A 23716-nucleotide genomic window follows, 5' to 3' on the forward strand; every position below is an offset into this window, starting at 1 on the left:
CAAGTTAACCAATGTGGGTGGTGTTTGTGCTCAAAAGTCCTGTTTTCCTCCTGTGCTCTAGGCAGGATTTAATGGTGGAAACCTCACGAATTTCTTCAGCCTCCCTGGGTCAAGAACCCCTGATATTGTGAATATCCAGGAGACCACAAACGTCAATGTTCCAGGCCGCTGGGCGTTTAAAGTGGATGGGAAGGAAATTGACCCAGCCAATGGCTGCACCTCCAGAGGTAAAGGCTTTTCCTTTTCTCTACAGCAAAGCAGAATTTGCTCAGTGTGGATTGACAGGCAGGCTTTTAAGCCACGGTGGCGGACGTGTTCTTGATGGCTTACTCTTTTGACATCTCAGCTGGGTAATGGAGAGCAAGGTAGTTTTACCAGGTGCGGTCAGCAGCCCGGGCGCTGAAACCCTGCATGTGCCACACTGTGGTTTGCAAAGTCCTTCCCCGGGGTGTGAACACAGCTCCCTGTCCCAAACATTGCTTAGTGGATGAGGGTCTTGAGTGATTTTTCAGCCAGAGGACAGAAGGCAGCCCTCCTGTTTAACATGATCGTTGTCATTTCTCCTCTCCCTTTAAAATGTTCTTCTCATCTTTACTCCTGCTCTGCCATCTGCACTTTATAGACCCACAGGAGTGGGCGAGCTTGGAGCGTTGCCTAGTCTCTCCAAGAGTAAATCAGTACTTCCTAGTATGATTAGAAAGAAAGAAAGAAAAAAAGTGTCATTCTCTTTAGTGCAGTTTCTCCTAAAATCTTCCCAGCAGTGGCAAAACATGTAGGAATTTGGGAAGAATAAGAGCTGGCTTTAGGGCTGTGTGAACAAGCCATAGTTGAACCTCGATGGATTCCCTTTACATTTGACATCCAAAGTTTGGAGCCTCCTCTGAACTATTGAAACCTTTTTGGATGTGCAAAACAGCCCAGGACTCTCACAGGAGCATCCTGGTTTACAGATTCCTGCTTCTGATGTGTCTAAAAGCATTCTGAAAACAGGATTTCTGTAAATATTTCTGCTTCTATGAGTGGAGGCAATAGCAACTAGAATTAGTAAATCATCCACCCACCCATCCAATCAGCCATCCAGCCATTATGTCTTTCCAAAGAACATTTTGAGAGCCCCAGAAATAAGACCTACCTGGACAATCAGCTCTAATGTGTCTTTTGAAGCAAAAATTAACGTAAGACCTGGTATTATATTGTATTACATTACATTATATTATATAAGACCGGATCTTATATTAATTTTTGCTCCAAAAGATGCATTAGAGCGGATTGTCCAGCTAGGTCTTATTTTCGGGGAAACACGGTAGGTGCTAGCCGCGCTTTTAGGTGCTGAAGATGAAGGAGTACTAGCCTCCCATGACACCACCATGGTAGAGAAGCCAGCCACAGAAACAGTGATGACATAGTTTAAGACTTATTATGACAGACATGAGTGCAGGGTGTTGTGGAAATGCAGAGGATGATCCTATAAAAAAGCCTTGGGTTGGGATGAAGGTTTCAGGAGCTCTCTTGCCCTCCTCAGATAGAAAGCCTGGCCTGGTGACCTGCATTTCTCAGCAACCCAGGGGACTTCAGGTTTCTCTTTTGACTCAGCTTCAATTTGTATAATATACAGAAAAGCCATAGTCACCTGGTCTGAAATCCTCGCACCCTCTACCCTTCAGTCCCTGCATTGTGGTCAGGCTTATCAAGTCTCTGCCATTGAAAGGTCATTTGTGCTAATGGCCTGCCTGGGAATCTTTGCCTCTGTGGACTCTGTAAGTTCCTCCATGTTCAGAATAGCAAATACATGTTTTAGAACTAAGCTGATATTAAACTGGACAGAAAAGAATCTAGCTCTCAGGATTTCTGAGACTGTGCCCACCTCCCTTACTGAGTGTAAATACTGCTTCACTCAAGGTCTGTGACAGATACCAAACCAACACCTCATTATCTCTCTCCCCTTTATGGCCTGGACTAGAGATCTACCCGATGCCTTTCCCCCTTTGTCCAAGCACTGCCGAACTGGCTGACTGGGGCTATACAACCTAAGTGCCTGGTGACAGCCTTTCTCCTGAGTCCTGGGACTGAAATGCTGTGGTAATGGAAAACATTGACTTGCAGAGTTGTGGAGTTGGTCAGATGCCAGCTGTGTACAAAGTCCCCACTTTGACTTCATTCTTTTCCTCCTGAGTTATGGGTTTGGGTTTCATTCACAGGACAAATTCAATATCCTTATATAGACTACTGTGCATTTTATGTGCCACTGGACATACATCAATCTAATGAGACTGGGATTTGGTGCAGGTGATAGCAGGAGAAGTGTTGCATGGAGCTTGTTTATTATATAATCATTTCACAAACAAAATTATCTCAGAGAGTCTACCTTTTGGGCCAAACCTTCTGCATTCAAAGGCATTTTCCTCTGATTTATTGGAAGCCTGTAAAAGCAGAGACTGGAAATTGCACTGAATGGAGGCTGTTACAATATATGCAGTCAGGATTAGTGCCACAGAATGTTGAGGTTCGAGGGGCCTTTCTTCAGGCCTCATGTCTATGAACTAGGAATGTGAATAAATCTGTTATCCCGTTTGGGGGCTATTCTCAATAGGTCTGAAACATAATTGTCTGTTGAGATGTAATTGTTCCTGCTGGACAGAGATAGACAGAACTGTTACTGAGGCACCCATGCCTTCTGCTTAGGTTAACCTTTCGCCTTGTGCTACTCGCTAGGTGTTCAGTTTTATAAAAATGTGAGAAATCTTTTCAAACCACAGTTCCAAACTATAGTTACTCCTGGTCTATGACATTATTTACATTTTTTAATGTTGTGTCTTTGGTACTTTCCTTTTTGGACATTCTCAATTTACAAATGCTCCTACCTTTATTAACATGTGCCAACTTTTTATAGCATCACTGTTCCTGCATGAGGCAGAGATGGGAAAATAGCATTGTCCTCATTTTGCAGGTTAGAAAACTGAGACAGATGGAAGTTAAGTCACTAGTCATATAAGTCGATTGCAGAGTTGTGACCATTGCCCAGTTCTCTTGACTCTGAGTGCCAAAGGAGGACTATCACAGCCCTCAGCCCACATGCTCTCATTTCAATTGAAGGTTAATATTAGCAAAGTTTTTGTGGGGGAGATCATTTATTTAGGGAAATGGTTTTAAAAACTGTCACCGTAATAAATAGTAGTGAACATTTTAAAAATTAGCACGTGCCTTAAAAACATTCCCCTCTCCCCACCTCATGCTCCTGACTTAGATTCTGTTGATCAGTTCTGACTGGTGGATAAAAGGAGAGAAGGGCTGGATTTTCACAGGGCCTCGAGTGAAAGAGAAGGCAACTTATATGGTTGTGAGTTCTGCTTAAGCAGCATCTGTAAAATTTATGAGCCCTGGAAGGTGCTAAGCCAGAGGTCAGCCCTTTCTAGAATCTTCCAAGGGAGCCTAGGATTTAAATTTGTGCCTCTGACTCCTGGTTCATGCTATTGACCTTTTCTGGCACATACTGTGCCCCCAACAAGTGTTTGTTGAATGAGTGGATGAGTGAACGAGTGAACATTGTTGCTGAGTTACCTGAGTAAGCCGGGCCTTCTTTTGGAATACCCTTTTTCTTATTGCTGAAAGGAAGGATATAATTCCTATGCCTTGCCCGTGGATTAAAATAATGCATCTTTCTTTGAATAAGAGTGTGCTTACCAGCATGGAAAAGATCATGCCAAGAGTTTAGTTTGGATTCAAACCAATTCACTTGGAATCCTAGCTTCACCACGGAATTGCTGAGTGATCTTGGATGAGTTACTTAATTTCTCTCAAGCCTCAGTTCCTCACTTGTTAAGTCAGGGCAACAATACCTACCTCATAGGGTTCTTTTGTGGGTTAAATGGTATAATGCAAGTCAAGCGTTTAGCCCAATGCCTGGCACAGAGGATAAATGCTCAGTAAATGTTGGCTCTAATGTCATTATTCCCCAGGACAGTTCCTTCGGCGAGGGGAGGTGTTTTGGGATGACCTGAACTGCACCATCAAGTGCCGCTGTCTGGATTTCAACAATGAGATCTACTGCCAGGAGGCCTCTTGTAGCCCCTACGAAGTGTGTGAACCCAAAGGCAAATTCTTCTACTGCACCCCCGTGGAGACCAGTACATGTGTGGTGTTTGGGGAACCTCACTATCACACTTTCGATGGCTTCCTCTTTCACTTCCAAGGGTCCTGTGCCTACTTGTTGGCACGGCAATGTTTGCAGACTTCCAGCCTCCCCTTCTTCAGTGTGGAGGCCAAGAATGAACACCGTGGGGGCTCAGCTGTCTCCTGGGTGAAGGAGCTCTCTGTGGAGGTGAATGGCTACAAGATTCTCATCCCCAAAGGAAGCTATGGAAAAGTCAAGGTGAGACCCTCTCCATCCTTCACAGGGAGATGGAGAAGCTGGAGAGTCTTCAGCCTAGGGAAGACTTGCCTAGATCTACTGGTTCTACTATTTGCTGTTTGTACCACAGTGATGCATGACACTTTCCGCCTTGCAAAAACCTTGTAAAATTCTTTACTAAACTAAATTTTATTTGTACAAGAGCTAACCTAACCTCCCTCTTTGACATATCTATCTGCTATTTATCTTAAAGTGCATTTACATTTCTGGTTCCCCCATAAACTGTGGTGTACACACACACACACACACACACACACACACACACATTCAAACTCAGAAGTAACTGGGAAAGGGAGGTAAGTTCAGTTTCTCATGGACCTCGCTTAAAACAGTGGTAGCCACATGGCCATGCCTTGGAGATGGTGTAAACACAAAGTACAAACCCACAATTCAGTACAGCTTTTGATTAACCATCCACACACCCCTCCCCCCATCCTGTTTGCCTAAGAGCTGCTGCTTCATTCTCAGAGAATTCCAAATTGATAAATGTTTCTAGAGGTACTTCCTGTGCAGGCACCTGGAGGGGGTTTGGGGACTTCTGTAGTGAAGCCTGGATAGGAAGTTCCGGTGAAAGCTTTGCCCAAACACCCCTCTAACAGAATCCCCCACTCCTGCCTGGAATGAGAGAAAAGAAGATGGCTCTCTGCTGGTCTGTTTAGCATATGCAAATCATCTCTGTCACTGTCCACCTGGATTTCAAGCCGGGGCATTGACAAAAGAAGAAGAGCAGAAAGCCACCAGCAATTACTCAATATATGGAGGCTCCGATTTTCATAGTGTTAATGAAGACCTTGTTGCAGCTGTGTATTTATTCAAGCAATAATAACCAAGACCTCAAGGGATTGATTGCAGCCACCCCATGCAATTCTTAATCCGCAAGCGTGGAGGTCATCACAGAAATTACAAAGCTGAACTGATGCCAATACAAGGAGTTCTTTCTTTGTGGTAGTTTTAATTGATGCAGAATGTTCAACAAAAGGCAGAACTGAGGTACTAATTCCACTTTTTCTGGTTCTACCCTTCCTAGGTTGGTGCAGCTTATCAGTGTCATAATTAGGAAAGGGAGCTGTTACTGTGGTTGACGTTCCAATTTGCTTATCATTAGGTCAGTCTCCATAGGGACAGCTCTTTCTAGAATCTTAGTTTTGTGTATCAAATCAAAGGTAAGAGTTTGGGTACAGAGGTTTGCAGTTTTTCCACTTTCAGTTTATATTGTGTTGTTGAGCACTGTACTTATTCTTGTAGATAGATGCTAACATTTTCAACCTAGAAAAATGTTCACTAACTTCCTGTATTGTGTATAATATCTGTAGTTGAAAAAGAAAGCTTCATGCTTGTTTTCTACTTTCCATTTTGATTAAAAATTTTTTCGCCCTCAGTCAGACTTTTTTTTTTAGAAAGAAAGGGGCACCAGCATTCCTTTCAGTCCCTGCAGCTATGCTTATTTTGTGTGGCTCTTTTCCATCGTCCAAGTGTAGAACATGGATTCCTCAATTTTCTGTAGCAACAGAGAGATGTGGATATGAATGTAAATGTTTCAGAAAGAAAAGCTTATGTGACTCCAACTGCAAGCTAACAATGGCTTCCTTTTCCTTTTGCCAAATGGCTTCCAAGTGTCTCTGAATACACCTGCTCTGCTGGGGGCGGGGGGTGGCTCGGAGGATGGCACAGCTCCTACCCAGGGTGAAGTGGGGACAGGCAGAGAGAGGGATGGAAAGCAAGAAGGAGCCCGATATGCCTGCAAGGCAACTGACTTCTTCAGACACGCTGGGCCAGGCCAGGAATGGCCACTAATATCTGTTCTTGAAAACCAGAGATTGCCTTTCGTCACATACTGGGGTTAGGAATTGGCTTCTATATGTGGATTTCGCCCCTTTGCACTGCTCTCAAGTAACAAAATAAACATTATAGGATTCTATATGCTAATGGGACCAAAGAAAGCCAGCTAAAACCCATATGTAATAAATATCTCCTTATAGCTAATACTTATCAGTTTTCCTATTTCTCTCCCAGATAAACCTTAGTAGTTTAGGAGGCTCCACTGAAGAGTGCCAAGGTCAATTAGCATATGGTGATGAAGAGCTCAGACTCTGGGGACAGAGCTGCTCAATCCCTGTGCCACCACTGCCCGCTGAGTGGCCAGCTTTTTGAGCTTTATTTTTTCCATCTGTAAAATGGGGTGATAGTATTGAGGAGGCGGGGCTCAGGATCTGTAGTGGACTTGGCTACCCCTATTTAGCACTGGAGTAGCAGAAGAAGCAGGGAGTAGTAGAGAGAACATAGCTTGGAGCCCAGCTAGTGAAGGGAAACCCTGTCACCTCCAAGTCATGCAAGCCCTGACCCTTAATTTCCTCATTTGCAAAAGGGGGAGATTATAAGAACCTTCTAAGGCTATGGTGAGGATGAAATAAAATAGTCACATGTATACTATCTAGTACAAAGCTTGTGACACAGTAGACACTTCGTATTTGCTCATTCCCACATTGCCATTCCCACCGAAATCTCTTTCCATTCTAAGGCGTATGCTTCTAGGATTCTTTTTCTCTCTCCTAACCATGCCCCTGCCCACATCCTGGGAGAAACACCATCAAAGCAGGAAATGACTAGAATACAGGGAGAAGAAGGAAAGCATAGAGGTGAGATTGATCAACCGTTGGTTAATAAAGAGTTGAGGACTGGGATTGGAGCAATGAAATACAATGTTGGGGTAAGAGTTCTCTGGGAGCTCCTACTCTGAGCACGGTGAGCTACACACATAAGGACTCTCTTTTTGTGGTTTAAAATGAGACGTGTGAGAGTGAAAGGAGATACAATGGACACTTATGCCAGGAAGAAGAGTATAAACTGGAAGTACCGGTGCCTATTTCAGCCTAAGGATAAAGTCAGTCTCAGTGGGACAAGATCCACTGCAGAGAAACTGAGGGGGTGGGGGTCTGTTGCATTATCCAGAGACAGCCTACCCCATGGCTTCTGCTCTGAGAAACAAAGACTACCCTATGTTAGCAGGAGCTTACGTGAAAGGAGATGAGAGCATTCAGCAATGGATATACAGTTGACCATTGAAAAATGTGGGGGCTAGGGGTGCAGACCCCCACACAATAAAAAATCAGCACATAACTTTTGATTCCCCAAAACTTAAATACCAATAGCCTACTGTTGACCAGAAGCCTTACCGAATATATAAACACATATTTTATATGTTATATATGTATTATTTACTATACTGCAATAAAGTAAGCTAGGGAAAAGAAAAGGTTAAGAAAATCAAAAGGAAGAGAAAGTACATTTATAGAACCTATTGAAAAAAAAAGCTTCATATAAGGGGACCTGCACAGTTCAAACCCGTGTTGTTCAAGGGTCAACTGTATTTGGCATTTACAGTTGTACCAACCGTAGAGAAGATCGCGCTTTCTGCATCTCAGCGCAGGGCAGTACCTAGCAATCACCCGTGGCTCCTGCTAACTGACCTCCTTATACTATGACTTTTCTCACCGTTGTTGCAAACTGCTACCGCGGAGACGGATGAACTAATCGGTGCCTAAGTTTTTCTTTCTACTTCTAGCTCTCTGTAGGATGACCTATTTCTCAGGCATGTTTTTCTTGTCCCCTGCCCCTCTTAAGTCCTACTAATCTCCAGAGACAGATGGTATCTGCCATAGTAAATCTTGGGAGCAATGCTTGGATAGACTGTTGTCTCACTTCCTAGACAACACAGAAAGTAGCAACAATGGTGGCACTAAAGACCCCTCGTCCTTCTTGTGTGCTAGAAATCAGTATGGGTCCAGGGCAACCTGGAAAGACTATATGCATTTACAGTCAGTTCCACCTAGGACTAACCAGACTGTCCCAGCCAACAAATATGATGTCTATGGGTTCTAGGCATGCTAAGTGTGAAAAAGAAAATTAACTCTCTATTGGAGACTTGTCAAGCCACCTACTCAAGTGAGCCGGACTTTTGGGACTCACTCTTGATTTTCCCTTCATTTCTCACTCCCCACTGCGAAAAAACCCCAGGTCCTGTGAACGTACTCCATGGCTCATCCCTCCCTCTCCGTGTCCATATGTAGTTCAGATCCTCATCCTCCATCATTCCTGGATTCTAGCAACAGTCGCCAGCCTGACTCCCCTGCTTCTAATTTGGACATACTTTAATGAGTCCTTCATGCTGGCCAAAATGGACTTTCTCAAATGCGAGTCTGACCATGTCATTTCCTTGTTTACAACCTCTTGGAGCTTTCCCTACAGAAGAGAAATCCAAGATTTTTATTATTTTTTACTTTAGTTTTGTTTTTATGGGACTTTGTTTTGTTTCGTTTCATTTTAAAACATGGCTTCAAAGGCCCCCCATGGGCTGTTCCCAAAATAGTCACCAGAGCAATTCTCTAAAAATGAAAGTCAGATCAAGTTGATCTTTTGCGCTAGATACCCTCTTGGCTGTCTGTATTGCTCAGTCAAAGCCAAAGTCTTCACAATGGCTGAAAGGCCCTACCTGTCCTGTCTGCTCTTATCTCTCTAACATCATTTACCTTGGCCCTTTCCTGCTCTCTCTGCTCCAGCCACACTGGCCCCTTGGGGTCCCAGGAGCGCCCCGGCACACTCCGCTTTCGGGCCTGGCTTTCTGCTGTGTGTGAGCCCTTCTCGCCCCAGATAACAGTACAGTTTGGCTTCCTTGTCTCAGATGTTCCCTTCCCCGTGACGTCTTCTTCCCTGACCATCCTATTTAAAATTAGAAACCCTCATCCCTAGTATTTTTGATCCACACTCACTGCTTTATTTTTCTGCAGAAATTTTTCTGACATACTTATGTATTTTACCTATTTATTCTGTTTATTGTTGCGTCTTCACCTGAAATATAAGTTCCGCGATGCAGGCGTTTTTGCTTGTTGCCAATCCCCAGCTCTTAGAACAGTGCTTGATACACGGAAAAGGCTAAATCGGTATTTGTTGAATGAATCGACCTCACCCATGTCTCCAGCTATCTCTGCAGTCTACTAACACCCTGCTGACTGTTCGACCCTGCCTTTATTCTTTTGTCATGGCATTCCCTGTACCCCACCCTTCCTTTGGCCACTTCTGTTTATTTTTAAATGTTCGAGTCAGATTTAATTGTCTCTAAAAAGCTTTACATGACTTCCACCAGCTGGATTAAGTGTTCATTTATTGTTCTCCCATTGCGTCACCTATTAACACATATTTAAAACAGTATATTATAAATATCAGTTGTACCCTGTTCCTCAGTAGACTGAGAGCTCATGAGGGCCAGGAGCAATTATTTTCTTTTATTCCTTATTTCTTGTCACATGACATAGTGCTTGGTACGCAGTAGGTGTTCATATTTGTTGTTGTTGAATGATTCCATGACATAGTCCTGGTATCAGGAAGTGACAGGGTGAAATATTCAGAGAATAAGGACAGGACAGCCTCAATGCTAAATTGTGGGAAACGGTGTATAGTACACATTTCAGCTGGGAGGAGGGGTCAGGGACTGCTAAAGGCATTGAGCCAGGAATGGAAAATTGTGACTTGAGCTGGAATTTAAAGAATTAATTTAGAGGAAAAGCGAGGTAACTAGTCTTTTGAGAAGAGACTTAAAGCTAGCACTAGAGCCAGCAGGCAGAGTGAACAACCACCCGGCCCCCAGAGGAGGCTGGAGTGGCACTAGCAATGCCCATCTGCCACAGTTTAAATGCGCAGTGCTCAACTGGCCCATGCCAGGCTGCTCTTGAAGGTTCCCCCCGTCCTCTGCCTTAATAGGAAGCTAGCCTACTAGAGCCCAGGCAGTTTGGGGGTGGGTAGGTGCATTCTCTCTGGAGCATGAGCTGCTTTGCCTCCTTTTTCCTGACCTCAGCTGGATGCATTGCCCTGGCACCTGTTCACCTGCCTTTTACTATTGCTGTTGTTGGCAGGTTAATGACCTAGTGACTTCTTTGCCCGTCACCTTAGACTTGGGAACAGTGAAAATCTACCAGAGTGGCATGTCTACTGCCGTGGAAACGGATTTTGGGCTCTTAGTGACATTTGATGGCCAGCACTACGCCTCCATTACCATCCCAGGCTCCTACATAAACTCCACATGTGGACTCTGTGGGAACTACAATAAAAACCCGCTGGATGATTTCCTCCGGCCGGACGGCAGGCCAGCCATGTCTGTCCTGGATCTAGGAGAGAGCTGGCGGGTCTACCATGCCGAGTGGAAGTGTGACTCAGGCTGCGTGGACAACTGCACCCAATGTGATGCTGCCACTGAGGCCCTCTACTTTGGCTCTGATTACTGTGGCTTCCTTAATAAGACAGACGGCCCCCTATGGGAGTGTGGCACTGTTGTGGAACCCACAGCCTTTGTGCACAGCTGCGTGTATGACCTGTGCAGCGTGAGGGACAATGGAACACTTCTCTGTCAAGCCATCCAGGCCTACGCTCTTGTATGCCAAGCCCTTGGCATTCCGATTGGAGACTGGCGACTGCAGACTGGGTGTGGTAAGCTGGCATCCCATCCAAATGGAAGGCCACTCTGTGCAAGGGGGCAGGGTGAGGGTTTCTGGGCTTCTCTGAAATCTCCTTGTTAAGACAAATTGACAGTGGAGGTGAGGTTGAAATATCACAAATTATGAAGAATGAACTGTAAAAGGATCATTACCTTTTCCCCCCACCCAATATCATAGCCAGAAAACAAGAAACCATTGATGAGCATAAATGGTCTAGAAACATAAAATATGTGGCAGGAAATACTTGGCAAGAGGAAGGCCCTGTAGTAGGGTATGGCAATCCCAGACTTGTACAAGGAGGTGGGATTTTTAGAGGTGTAGGTGACTATCTTTGTGGCTGCTGAGTAAATGCAGACACTGGCCTGGGTAATCAAAACCAGCCTTTGGGAAAGTAATTCACCTCCCAATGGAACTGACAGCACTTGTTCCTTAGCTTGCTCTTCTCCACTTTCAGCCCCTTTAGGTTTTGTGTCTCTTGCTCTGTAGCATTTTGGCTGACCTGCTGCTGCTGGTGGAAGAAGGGGCTACACATAGGATGTATAACATACTAGGAAAGAAGCCCTTTTTCTGAAATGTTGAGTGGTTAGGAAAAGCCCAAACAGTGTGGGGAAATCCAGTTTCTTTGGAATTATACTTTTGGATTAAGCATTTTGTACCACTTTGTTATCTCATTATTTTTTTTCCCTTCTATCCCACTTAAATCTCTCCGCCTTTTCCTAGTTATATAAATTTTTAGAACAAGCCAACAAAAAACAGCTTATTGCAATTGTGTTTCTTTCCTGGTCCTTGGCTTTCTCCATAGGAATAAACAGAAAATTATAATCCATGCATTTGAGAGTGCTATGGAGGTGAGAAGATGTAAAAATGTCTTTGAGTTACGAGGCCAGAAGGAGATTTTTATTCTCTCAGTATAGGTTGGGTTCACATAAATTATCATATATCGGATTCAATTCTTTGAGTATTGGTCAAACTACTAAGAGACAATGTATTTTTTTTCTCCTTGTGACTGACCAGCCTCCATTATGTCTGGAGCATCCAAATCCTGATTGAATTTGAGATTGACTATGGCTTCTCTTTGATTCTTGTATAATCCAAGAGCATCCAAATTACCTCACTAAATTTTTGCCTACAATGGTTATTTTTTTTTTAGTAGTACTGCTTTCCTAACTTCTACGTTCCTCAGCTTCTCTCTCTCTCTCTCTCTCTCTCTCTCTCTCTCTCTCTCTCTCTCTCTCTCTCTCTCTCTCTCTCGTCAGTGGGATGAATCATATTTAATTCAGAGAGCTAGTTTACCAGGCTCTTGAGCCTCTGCCTATTGGATTCAACCAGATCCAAACATTTACAGAGATGTAGATGTTCTTGGAATAAGCATCAAAGTTTTCCAAGGCAACAAGAGCCTTTAAAAGGTACCTAGTTCTAGTTCCAACCCAGTCTCCTGAAGGAACAGGCACACAAATTATTGTCTTTTTTATTTTTACTATCCCAGAGAATTCATTTTCACAGTCTTATTTGGTCACCCAGGTATTTTAAGTATCTCCCTGTTAGAAATTTCATTTTTTCAAATTACTCCTCTAACAGTTACATTTTTCTTTTTTCCTGCAAGTTGGATTTATTTCCTCCTAAGAATGTGCCATGCCCTTTAAAATCAGAACAACTTATATGTCCATCAATTGAAGATCTTAAAACATCTTGATGGTTGTAGATCACTAAACAATAACCCTATATTGAATAATGCATCTAGTCTAGTTAGGATAGAAATCTGAAGTTTAATTTCACTCAAGATGGTCAAATGAGAGTCAAAATTCATGGGTCAATGACGTTGTGCAGTAGTTGTTAGGAAAGCAATTGAGCTCGTTTCTACAGATGCAACCTCAAGTCTGTCTTCCCAAAACGAGTGGCTGCTGGGCTCTCACTCTAGGAACTAAATGGAAGGAGCACTGTTCTTCCAGGCCCCTGTGCGTGGTGGCTTCGGGCCATTAGCTCCTGGGTCATTGACCTTGTTGTCACGCTCTCTTCTCTCCCCCACGTCAGTGTCCATGGTGCAGTGCCCGAGCTTCAGCCACTATTCCGTGTGCACCAGCAGCTGCCCCGACACGTGCTCGGACCTGACGGCCTCTCAGAACTGCGCCACGCCATGCACAGAGGGCTGTGAGTGTAATGAAGGCTTTGTCCTCAGCACCAGCCAGTGTGTCCCTCTGCACAAGTGTGGCTGTGACTTCAACGGCCACTACTATGCCATGGGGGAATTCTTCTGGGCCACAGCCAACTGCACAGTGCAGTGCCTGTGCGAGGAGGGGGGCGACGTGTACTGCTTCAACAAGACCTGCCGTGGTGGGGAGGTGTGTGCTGTGGAGGATGGCTACCGGGGCTGCTTCCCCAAGCGGGAGACCGTGTGCCTACTCAGCCAGAATCAGGTGCTGCACACCTTTGACGGAGCGGCCTACGCCTTCCCCTCCGAGTTCTCCTACACACTGCTCAAGACCTGCCCTGAGCGGCCAGAGTACTTGGAAATCGACATCAACAAGAAGAAGCCCGATGCAGGGCCTGGCTGGCTACGAGGGCTTCGGATCCTGGTGGCCAACCAGGAGGTCAAGATAGGAGGAGTCGGGGCTTCAGAAGTCAAGGTAAGACTCATGCTGCCCTAGAGAGTTTTCCGATGAGTCATGCAAGTAAAGGAGACATATTCTTCAGGTTTGCCTCTCTGCCTCTTACCATGAGTGGATTCTAGGAAGGCAATGACTCCAAGATGGGAACATTTTCTAGCCATCAGCATCAAATAAGAGTGGAGAAATAGAGTGAAACTGGAATTTCTCAAATTAGATAGTTATACCAGGACTAGTTCTCCATAGCAGCAATTACTCATAGGACGTTTACTATGTGCCAAGCACTATTCTAAGCAGTATCACATTTAATCCTATGATGTATATATTATTATCCTCGTTTTACAGATGAGAAAACTGAGGCACTGAGAGGTTAAGTAACCTACTCATGGACACACAACTACAAAATAAAAGTCAAGCCCAGGCAGCCTAGCTCCAGAGTCTGTGCTCTTTACCCTGTACTCTACTGGCTCTCCTACCTGTAGTTGGGACTCCATGTGGATTAATGCAAAGGGTGACTGCCATGGTGCCTCCTGCCTTGCTGACCTGGTATGAAATAGCCAGGATTAGGCATCCAGACCCATAGATCATTAGTCCTAGAAGGAATCTAGTGCAACACCTTGTTTTCACATGAGGGTCCCAAAGGGCTACATTAGGGATGTGGGCTTCAAGCTAAGCAGTAGCAGAGCTGGGAGAAGGGGGGAATCCTCCTTCTCCTGCTAACATGAATTTCATAGTATCACCTTAAGTCTACTTTAGAAAACAAAAGTCAATGCAGTACTGTACAAGGACAGAATAAAACACACATCCACAAACTGGCAGGGTTGTGTTCTATTCATTTTGAAACACTGGCAGAGATTAATTTATTGAAATAATAGTAGGAGGCAGATAGGTGGCTGGACAGCTAGATAACTAGATATACACTCTATGCCCCCAAGAGGCTGGGACAGAAGAAAACTAAGATTTGAAGGGAAAGGAAGGAGCCAGAAAGGTGGGGAGAAGGGACACTGTCTATGAAAAGGTGTCAGGAAGCAGGAGGAAGCCGCACATATAAGAGCTTTTGCTCACATTTCAGTTTTGTTTCAGGCTATCTTATTTAGAATCTCATACATACAGAAATAAACAGCTTATGGGTTGAATCAGAGGAGTCTAGAACTAAAGGAACAAAGATGCTCATGAAAAACTGTTGATGTCTGTCTGTGTGGTTTCTACAGACTGCCAGCTTCTTGACTTTTCTCAAAGGGCTAGTCCTGGGGCCAAGCCTTATCTTTATTCCATAGCCTGGGAAATTGTGGGTACTTCGCATGTAGCTGGAATTGATGATACTGATTTGATTTTTCAGTTGAACGGTCAGGAAGTGGAATTACCTTTTTTCCATTCTTCGGGGAAGCTGGAAATATATCGAAATAAAAACAGTACAACAGTAGAGTCCAGGGGCATTGTGAGCGTCCAATACTCTGACACAGGTCTGCTCTACATCCGGCTCTCCACCGCTTATTTCAATTGCACTGGGGGCTTGTGTGGCTTCTTTAATGCTAATGCTAGTGATGAGTTCTGTCTCCCCAATGGCAAGTGCACGGACAACCTGGCAGTGTTCCTGGAAAGCTGGACGACTTTCGAGGAGATCTGCAACGGGGAGTGTGGGGACCTGCTGAAGGCCTGCAACAATGACTCAGAGCTGCTCAAATTTTATCGGAGCCGCTCCAGGTGTGGCATCATCAATGACCCCTCCAACAGCTCCTTTCTAGAGTGCCATGGGGTGGTCAATGTCACTGCCTACTACCGCACCTGCCTTTTTCGCCTGTGCCAAAGTGGAGGCAACGAGTCGGAACTTTGTGATTCTGTGGCTCGGTATGCAAGTGCTTGCAAGAATGCCGACGTGGAGGTGGGCCCCTGGCGAACTTACGACTTCTGCCGTAAGTGGGGCTACATGATTGGGGGAAGGGGGCAACTGGGTGGTGATGGAATAGATGAGACCCTGGATCTTCTTCCTCAGGACTTCTCTTCCTGCTGGAATTGAGCTCAAGGACAATGTAATTCCTGCGTACACCTTTCCTAGTCTGATGTGTCTTCTGGAAGGCCCATCACCCTAAACCAAACTGTTTCTCACCTTTATTTTGTTTCTAATTACACAATGTCTCTTCACTGTAGAACAATTAGCCATCCTTTTGACTGGTGGTTTTATCTAATACACGTTGTGTCAAAGGACTAGAAATCTTTGTGTTGACTCCCTTGGTGCCCTCTCTCTCGGCAAAGAAGGGCCCCGTTCATTTCAATAGCAGGTGATCAGTCAGGGAGTAGAGCTTAGCACTGCTCTCTGGGGCAAACTTGACAGTGGCTATTAAGAGAGTCCCATATTGCTGGTTTTTCATTTTGTCCCCAGAGTATCTAACCCCTTTCAGTAGGGCAGCGGCCATACTAGTAGTGATTAGAATACTTCTGGGAAGACCTGACATTGGACACCCTTGGTTATGCGGGCGGCCACTGGGAGGAGTAATATGAAGGATAGGAGAGTCTGGGACAATGGGACCCACACCTGGAGCAAGGACTGCCCCACTGGACTTGAGCACCCATCCCTTTCCCTCCAAAAAGATAGGCCCTAAAGCAGTACCAATGCCAACTTTAAGATTCCATCCTCTACATTTGTTTATCTCTCTTCCATTATATTGATTCCTATCTAAGTTTGTTTATTTTAAAAACTTTTTATTTTGAAGTAATTTCAAAGTTACAGAAAAGTTGCAGGAATATCTGCATACCTTTTACCCAGATTAACCTCTGTTAGCGTTTTGCCCTATTTGCTTTCATTCTCTCTCACTCCATTTGAAAGTAAGTTGTATACATCATGCCCCTTTGCACCTAAATATTTCATTGTGTATTTCCTTAGAGTAAAGACACTCACTTACAGAACTACAGTTAGGAAATTTATCATTGACCCAATAACTTAATATCCATATTTCAGTTTTGTCAATTGACTCAGTAATGTCCATTATGGCTTTTTACCCCCCTCAATACAGATCTAGTCTAGGGCCACATGTTGCCTTTAGTTGTCATGTCTCTTTAGTCTCTTTAATTTGGAACAATTCCTTAGCTTTATCTGTCTTTTGTGATTTTTTTTTTAAAGAATACAGCCTGCCCGTTTTAAAAATAGAGTGGCCCACCATTTGGGTTTGATGTTTCCTCAGGATCAAATTCTACTGTATATCCCCCACACAGACTCTTGCATAGGTGATGCGTGTTTTTCTCACAGTATCACATCACACCACACTCTGTCCAGCCTTCTCTCATGGGTGATGAGCAGGTTGATACCTTGGTCAGGTCTTGTCAGATGACTACAAAGTGATGGTTTCCAGCTACAGCACTCTGTCCACTTTTATTAGTCAGCAGATGTCATTCTACTGCAGACAAGAGCCCTGTGTTCTCTTCTGCCTGTCTGCCTTTCATCTATCTTTCCATCCATCCATCCATCCATTCATCCATCCATTTATCTATTTAAGTCATCTATCCAGCTTATCAATATGGATTTCTAATGTTTCAATGATTTATATTTCATATTGCATTTGTTAATTATTTTGGTGTCAAAATTGTTCCAGATTTGGCCCCTTCAAGTTGCTTCCTGTGTCCTTTTGGCATGACTCTGTCATTTTCTTACTTTCTGGCATAACACTCATCTCTTAACCTTCCCCTGTCACAGACTAGAATAAGCCACTACTCCAAGAAACCCTGATTCCTTTTTGTGGGGAATGTTTTTAGAAACCACGATCTGGGTTAGGCTTACCCATTACTATTGGAGTATTCTTGCTTTACCTGTAAGCCCTTTCAACAGAAACATCTTAGAGCTAAGAACTAATATCCCCCACACACACAAACACACACACACACACACACACACACACACACATGTCTCTCTAAATCTCTGGTTTCTGAGTTTTGGAAGTCTGAGGGTCATGTGAAGAATCTGGTGGCTGTCATCAGCAAAGGTTGGTTTTATCCCTGGTGAACTTCAACTACTCTTGGGAGAGATTCATAGCAGATACTGAGAATCCTAAAGCAGAAATTCTGGGAGCATGCTCTTTTCATAAAGTCACCAAAAGGAAGAGAGGCTCCAAGGTTTCTACTGACCACCACATCTAGTGGGACCTTACAATACTTTCCCAAAGCTTTCTTTTTTGTAATCCACTTCCCTCATATTCCTTTGTCCTCTCTCCAGTTTATTGAACGTAATCTCTGTTCCTGCTCCTGCACTCAGCTTTCCAGATGTAGTTAATTTATGGCATGGGGTTACTGAGCCTGCCCCCTACCAAACCCAGTTTGTTGCCAGGCCATGTCCCTGCCATTCTGTTAGACTATGAACTCCTACCCAGTGGAAGTGATCCTGTGTTGTTTGTTTGTATTTCAGGGAACATAGGTTGGTGGCATTGTTTGTGTGAATAAGTGCAGTAGGATGGTGATGGATCCTGAGAATAGCTTCTTACCATCCCTTATCTGGGCCCATGGAGCTGGAGGAAGTTCTTGTATGTGCCTTTTTTAGAGAGCAACAGTGGACAGAAGCAGCCACACAGAACATGGCTTCTTTGGGTGGAGCGCCAGGGCTCAAATTTGAGACATCCTCCAAGATATGTCATCTAGACCTTGTTTATGTGGGTCTGGTGGGAAGTACTGGAAAGTGCACGCTTGGTTAATCAAGTCTCCATGTACTAAGGGGTAATTCTGGTCAGGATCTTGCAGAGTGGGCATTAGATTGGGCAACAGTTGCAAAGCAGGTACATAGTCTTCTTTGGACTTAGAGAGACAACCATTGCTTCTGTGTTCAGATATATTTAACTAGCCCTCTTGTTGGCAGAGCCAGGCTGCCCAATTGAATAATTTCACAGAGGTATTTCAGGGGCCAGGGGAAGTTTATTACTTCACGTCTGTATGTCCCAGACTTTCAGACAAATCCAGACAACACAACAAGTCATAAAGTCAGAGCCATTTAAATAAGTCATGTTATTCACTATCAACATAAAACTGCAGTCAGGGTTATAACATTCATAATTTAGAGAAAAATGTGGAAAATCCCTCTATACAAACATATTTAATCAGTGCTGAGCTAGGTTTTTACGCCAAAGCTGTATGGTGTTGTAGTCGATGGGAGTGGAGGTAGTCGTTTAGCCCAGAGATAAAAATGATTGCTTTCAGTACATCGTGCAGGACTGTGGAGTTGGTATTTGTGGTCAGAGCCATTATTGCCATGCAATTTAATTACATATCATCTTTTGTGTCCTTGGATTCTGAAATACTATTAAGGAGGTAGTATGCATAAGAGCTAAACAAAGTTTTAAAGGCAAGATCTTATTCTCCTAGGAGACGGTGGGGACCTTCACATACCTTCACTGACCTACACAGACTTGTAGGTAGATTTCTTCTGTGCTCCTGAATTCATCCCCGTCCATATGAAATGTTGACAAACTAAAATAATAAAGAGAATGGGAAGGTTCCCCAGAACTCCATGCTGAGCAGCTTATGCTGCTGTCTTTTTATGTGCTGTGCTTTGTGATTCAGACTTGATCTGAGGAAGTCTTCTGGGTGGATGTACAATTTGAAATGAAACTTGAAGGATGGGAGGATGGGCAGGATTTGGCTTTGTGAGGACCATCCAGGTGGAGGAAAGCGTGTGAGCAAATAAGGTAGAAGTGACCATGTACAGAGGGTGGGGAGGAAGTGGAAGAGGCCAGAAGGCAGCAAATCAGAGAAATGAAAGACAAAGGGAAAGACTAATTTGTAGGTAAAATTTGTAGGTAAAAATACCTAGATAAATCCTATCCATAATAGAAGAAAGTGTGAAGAAAGGAAAGGGCATACTATTTATTGAGACTCTACTGTGAACTTATTAATATATTAGTTTATTAATCCTCAGAACAACTGAACTAGGTAACTATTGTCCTCATTTAACAAAAGAAGAAACGGAAGCTCAGAGATGGTATCCACAGCACTTATTCTTTCCGGGACGCTCTCTCCAGGGTCTTTGACTTGGGAGATCTGGATTTAAATCTCTCTCCAGTATTTATTTGCTGGATTAAGTTAAGTCACTGAACTTCAGTTTCCTCATCTATAATATAGGGATAATAAGACTTTCCTTACCTGCCAGGTTGTTGAGAAAAGTCACACTAAAATGTTTAGAACAGTGCCTGGCATGTAGCGGGAGCTCAGTGCAGGCTCATCACAAGTCTTGGAATCTTCTACATGGAATGACAGCTAAGTGCACTAGAGGAGCATGGATGAGGGGGTTCACTGAGCCTTCGATCACCCCGAATGAGGATGGCATAGCATTCCTCAGGCTCATTGTGCTGTACAAAAAAGAGCACACACTTAGCACACACATGCATACACATGCATGCATACACATGTGGATGCTAATGAGTGCACCCACACTGTGTCTCTGACCTGTATCCCTTTCTCAAGCCTGTCTTCTCCTTGACCACCCTCAGCTCTAGAGTGCCCGGAGAACAGCCATTTTGAGGAATGCATGACGTGTACGGAGACCTGTGAGACCCTGGCCCTGGGCCCTATCTGTGTGGACAGCTGCTCTGAGGGTTGTCAGTGCGATGAGGGCTATGCCCTGCAAGGCAGCCAGTGTGTCACTCGGAGCGAGTGTGGCTGCAACTTTGAGGGGCACCAACTTGCCACCAATGAGACCTTCTGGGTGGACCTGGACTGCCAGATCTTCTGTTATTGCAACGGCACAGACAACAGCGTCCATTGTGAGACCATCCCCTGCAAGGATGATGAGTATTGCATGGAGGAGGGCGGCCTGTACTACTGCCAGGCCCGCACTGACGCCTCCTGCATTGTCTCGGGCTATGGCCACTACCTGACCTTTGATGGCTACCCCTTTGACTTCCAGACCAGCTGCCCGCTCATCCTGTGCACCACAGGAAACAGGCCAAGCTCAGACAGTTTCCCCAAGTTCATCGTCACAGCCAAGAACGAGGACCGGGACCCGTCACTTGCCTTGTGGGTCAAACAGGTGGACGTGACCATGTTTGGCTACAGCATAGTGATTCACAGGGCCTATAAGCACACGGTGCTGGTGAGTAGTCACAGGCCAGACTCCAGGAAGGGAGTCATGGGATGTGAGGACAAGGGTCCTGGGTCAGCAAGCCAGGCTGTGGCTGAATCAGCCTGGTTCAGATTCCAAGGAAAAGCAGAGGGGGGCTTTGGTGGTGTTCTGTTTTTGTTTTTTTTTTAATCTTACAGATAAGGAAACTGAGCCTCAGAGAGAAAAATGATTTGCCCAAGTCAGAGGCTTCAAATTAGGAGCAAAGCCAGCTCTGAAAATGGTACCTTTCATATTGTATCAGAGTATTTTAGAGACAGCACAGACCTACATTTGAATCCCAGCTTGGCTACTGCTGTGCAGCCTTGGGCAGTCACTCCATCTGTCAAAGAGAACACATGCCCAGCACGGATTAGGCGTCTATAATTAGTACTATTGTCTAATTCACCTCCTTCCCTTTTTGGGAGGGATCAGAATGATATTGGCTGCTTTGGCTTCTTTGTCCCTCTTCTAGTCTCCTTGTTGACTCTCATAGGATTCAGGAGTTTGAGTCTTGCAAGCATTTGGAGTGCTCAGGGGCTCTCCTACAATCTCTCTATTCTAGGCCTCAGTTCTCTCTTTTTACCCTTCCCACCTTTTCACTTCCTCGACCATGAAGATTGGACCGAGTTGTATTTAAGGAGTTCTGTGCACTCCTGTTTTGGCCCAAGGACATCAGACCAGCAGGCCCAGCCACTCTTTCTGAGCATAGGTTGGATTCAAACAAGCCAACCAACAGCCTCTGGCTTAACATTTTGGAGGAGCTTGTTTAGGTGTTAGCCTTTCTGCATTGTCCTCACTGGTCTGTGGCATAAATTATCTCTAAGGGGATTCCTTGTGTACATGCTCTTTAAAATTCGGATCTGTTTCTAAAGAGTTCCCTAGGCAACACTACTGAGTTCTTTCTTCCTTAGGATTTCTTAAACCTCTTGCTCTGACAAAGAGAGCTTTCTAAGCTTCGTAAACTGTCTTCCCTTGCACATTTATTGGAAAATGTGCCACCTTAGCATCTAAGGTAGAGGTCTCGCTATGCCCATTTTTCACTTTCTTGGATATTATGCCTAAACCCCTAATTGTTTTCCTCTCTGCTTCTTCATATCATTTGGTACTATATCCATTGTTGCATTAATAATACTGTATTTTTTTGAGTGTGATGTTGATGTCTAACTCACTCAGTCCTAATTGTGGGCTTCTTGGGGCAGGAACCAATTCATCTTTATGTTAAATAATTATACAGTGCCCTACATGTAATGGCACTCAAAACATTTGTTAAGTAAGTGAATGAGATGACATAATAACCCCTTTCTTCCAAGGTTCCTTTCCGATGACTTTCATTTTGCTGCTGGTCACTTTTGCAGCAATCTGGGAGATTAAATTGCCACTGCAGCAAATTTGGTATATATCAGATGCTTTGCTTTTAGCTACGTAAAGTTTCCAAGAGCTGTCTGCCCATTATAGTAACTTCCCTGTGCTCCATTTTCATCATATGTGTTAAAAAAACATGTTAATCATTTTGTCCATGTGGCTTGCATCATGTTTGTCCTTTTCTCCTTGTCTGATGTCTCCCTACCCTTAGATTTATTCATTTTCATGCATTTCCTTATTGCCTTGACATTCAACAGTCTTCCACCTTTCTACCTTTCAGGTTCTTCTCTTCTTTTGAAATACAATCTGTTCATAAGTACCCATCCAATGTATTATGAAATCATATTTTCTGCCTTGTGTTTCATGCTTTCAGCACTTAGGTATACAGATATCTGGGGCTACACATGTTATTTTCTGACCCAGTTATTTTAACCTATAGACCATTGGATGTTTATGGGCACTTATCCTTGTTCAATGCTATCCCTTCTCTCCTTCATTATAGCTATTCCCCACTCCCACTGAGTGTTTCACTCTCTTTCTCTTTGCTTTAGGGCTAAGGACTAATGGGTCAGCTCACCTTCCAGGCATGTGTCCTGCTTTAATCTCATGCAGTGAACTTACAACTAAAGTCATGAGTCATGGGAGCCACACTGCTGGAACCTTCCTCCCATAAAGAGATGGAAAGGGAAGGGTGTCCAAGTTTCTTAGGGCTGCCCTCACAAAGTATCACTCGGTGGCTTAAAACAACAGAAACTTATTATCTCCCAGTTTTGGAGGCTGGGAGTCCAAAATCAACATATCAGCAGGGCCATGCTCCCCCTGAGGTTCTAGGGAAGAACTTGTTCCAGGCCTCTTTCCTAGTTTCTGGTGTTTGTAAAGAATCCCTGGCTGTGGTAGCATCACTTCTGACTCTGTCTCCATCTTTACGTGCATGGCCTTTCCCCTCTGTGTCTCCTATTTCTCTGTGCCAAAATTTCTCTCTCCTTTTAAAGACACCAGTCATTGTATTTAAGACCCACCTTAATCTAATATGATTTTATCTTAACTTGATTACATTTGCAAAGACCTTATTTCCAAATAAGGTCACATTCACAGGTACTGGAGGTTAAGACTTCAACATATCTCTTTGGGGATACAAGTCAACCCACAACAGGGGGTGATTAGAGAGTAAGAGTAGTGAGCATCAAGGAGGAATTAATTAAAGGGGTGGGGGACTCCTTGGCAGGGCTCATCTTTCTAAGTCACCCAGATATCCTAAGTGCCCAAGCCGGGAACAGAGCATATAGCTTTCAAATCTCTGACAGGAAGGCCAGGTTTAGGATGCACTGAAGGTTCTTTTCTTTTGGGGCTTGGGGGATAGATTTACCATTTACTTTGAATTATTAATATGCATTACAGGACCTGCTTGTTGATTGATTTGCATGTGGTTTTCAATGATGTTATTATTAGTCACCATTTCTTCCTGAGAGAATAATAATGGCCATCATATGACAGTGTGCAATGAAGTGCCAGGCAAAATAGTACAGAGCCCTGGGTCATTGCTGGTGCTCTCAGAAATGGAGGTAACATAGAAGTGACTCCTTGGGACACAGAGTCCCTCTATGACTCTGACCTTTCCCTGCATTAAACAGTAGTGGGGGGAGTGGGAAAATACATTCAGCCAAGGAAAACTAGAAATAAATATGCTATCTATAAACCAAACAGGGTTATGGGGCTGAGCAACAGAAGGTGTGCCACTCCCAGGACACTGCAGCAGCCCACATATCGCTGTTTACAGCCAGAG

The 23716-nt window shown here is 44.2% G+C and overlaps 1 protein-coding gene across 3 annotated transcripts in view; it reads left to right on the plus strand.

Moving 5' to 3' along the window:
- The window catches only part of TECTA (tectorin alpha), an 86280-nt gene that overhangs the window by 13736 nt on the left and 48828 nt on the right, over positions 1–23716 (plus strand). For 2 of the 3 annotated variants that reach the window (XM_088800782.1, XM_074321530.2), the window contains exons 6-11: positions 62–227; positions 3957–4369; positions 10315–10885; positions 12925–13517; positions 14836–15409; positions 19961–20562. In XM_088800782.1, the coding sequence (XP_088656908.1) occupies positions 62–227; positions 3957–4369; positions 10315–10885; positions 12925–13517; positions 14836–15409; positions 19961–20562 (2919 nt within the window). The remainder of the gene's footprint in view (positions 1–61; positions 228–3956; positions 4370–10314; positions 10886–12924; positions 13518–14835; positions 15410–19960; positions 20563–23716) is intronic. The other variant, XM_088800780.1, reaches the window with a different exon arrangement.

Source organism: Rhinolophus sinicus, chromosome 9 (assembly GCF_057876585.1).
Source record: "Rhinolophus sinicus isolate RSI-liver-muscle chromosome 9, RSI-T2T, whole genome shotgun sequence".
In the NCBI taxonomy this organism is placed as follows: domain Eukaryota; kingdom Metazoa; phylum Chordata; class Mammalia; order Chiroptera; family Rhinolophidae; genus Rhinolophus; species Rhinolophus sinicus.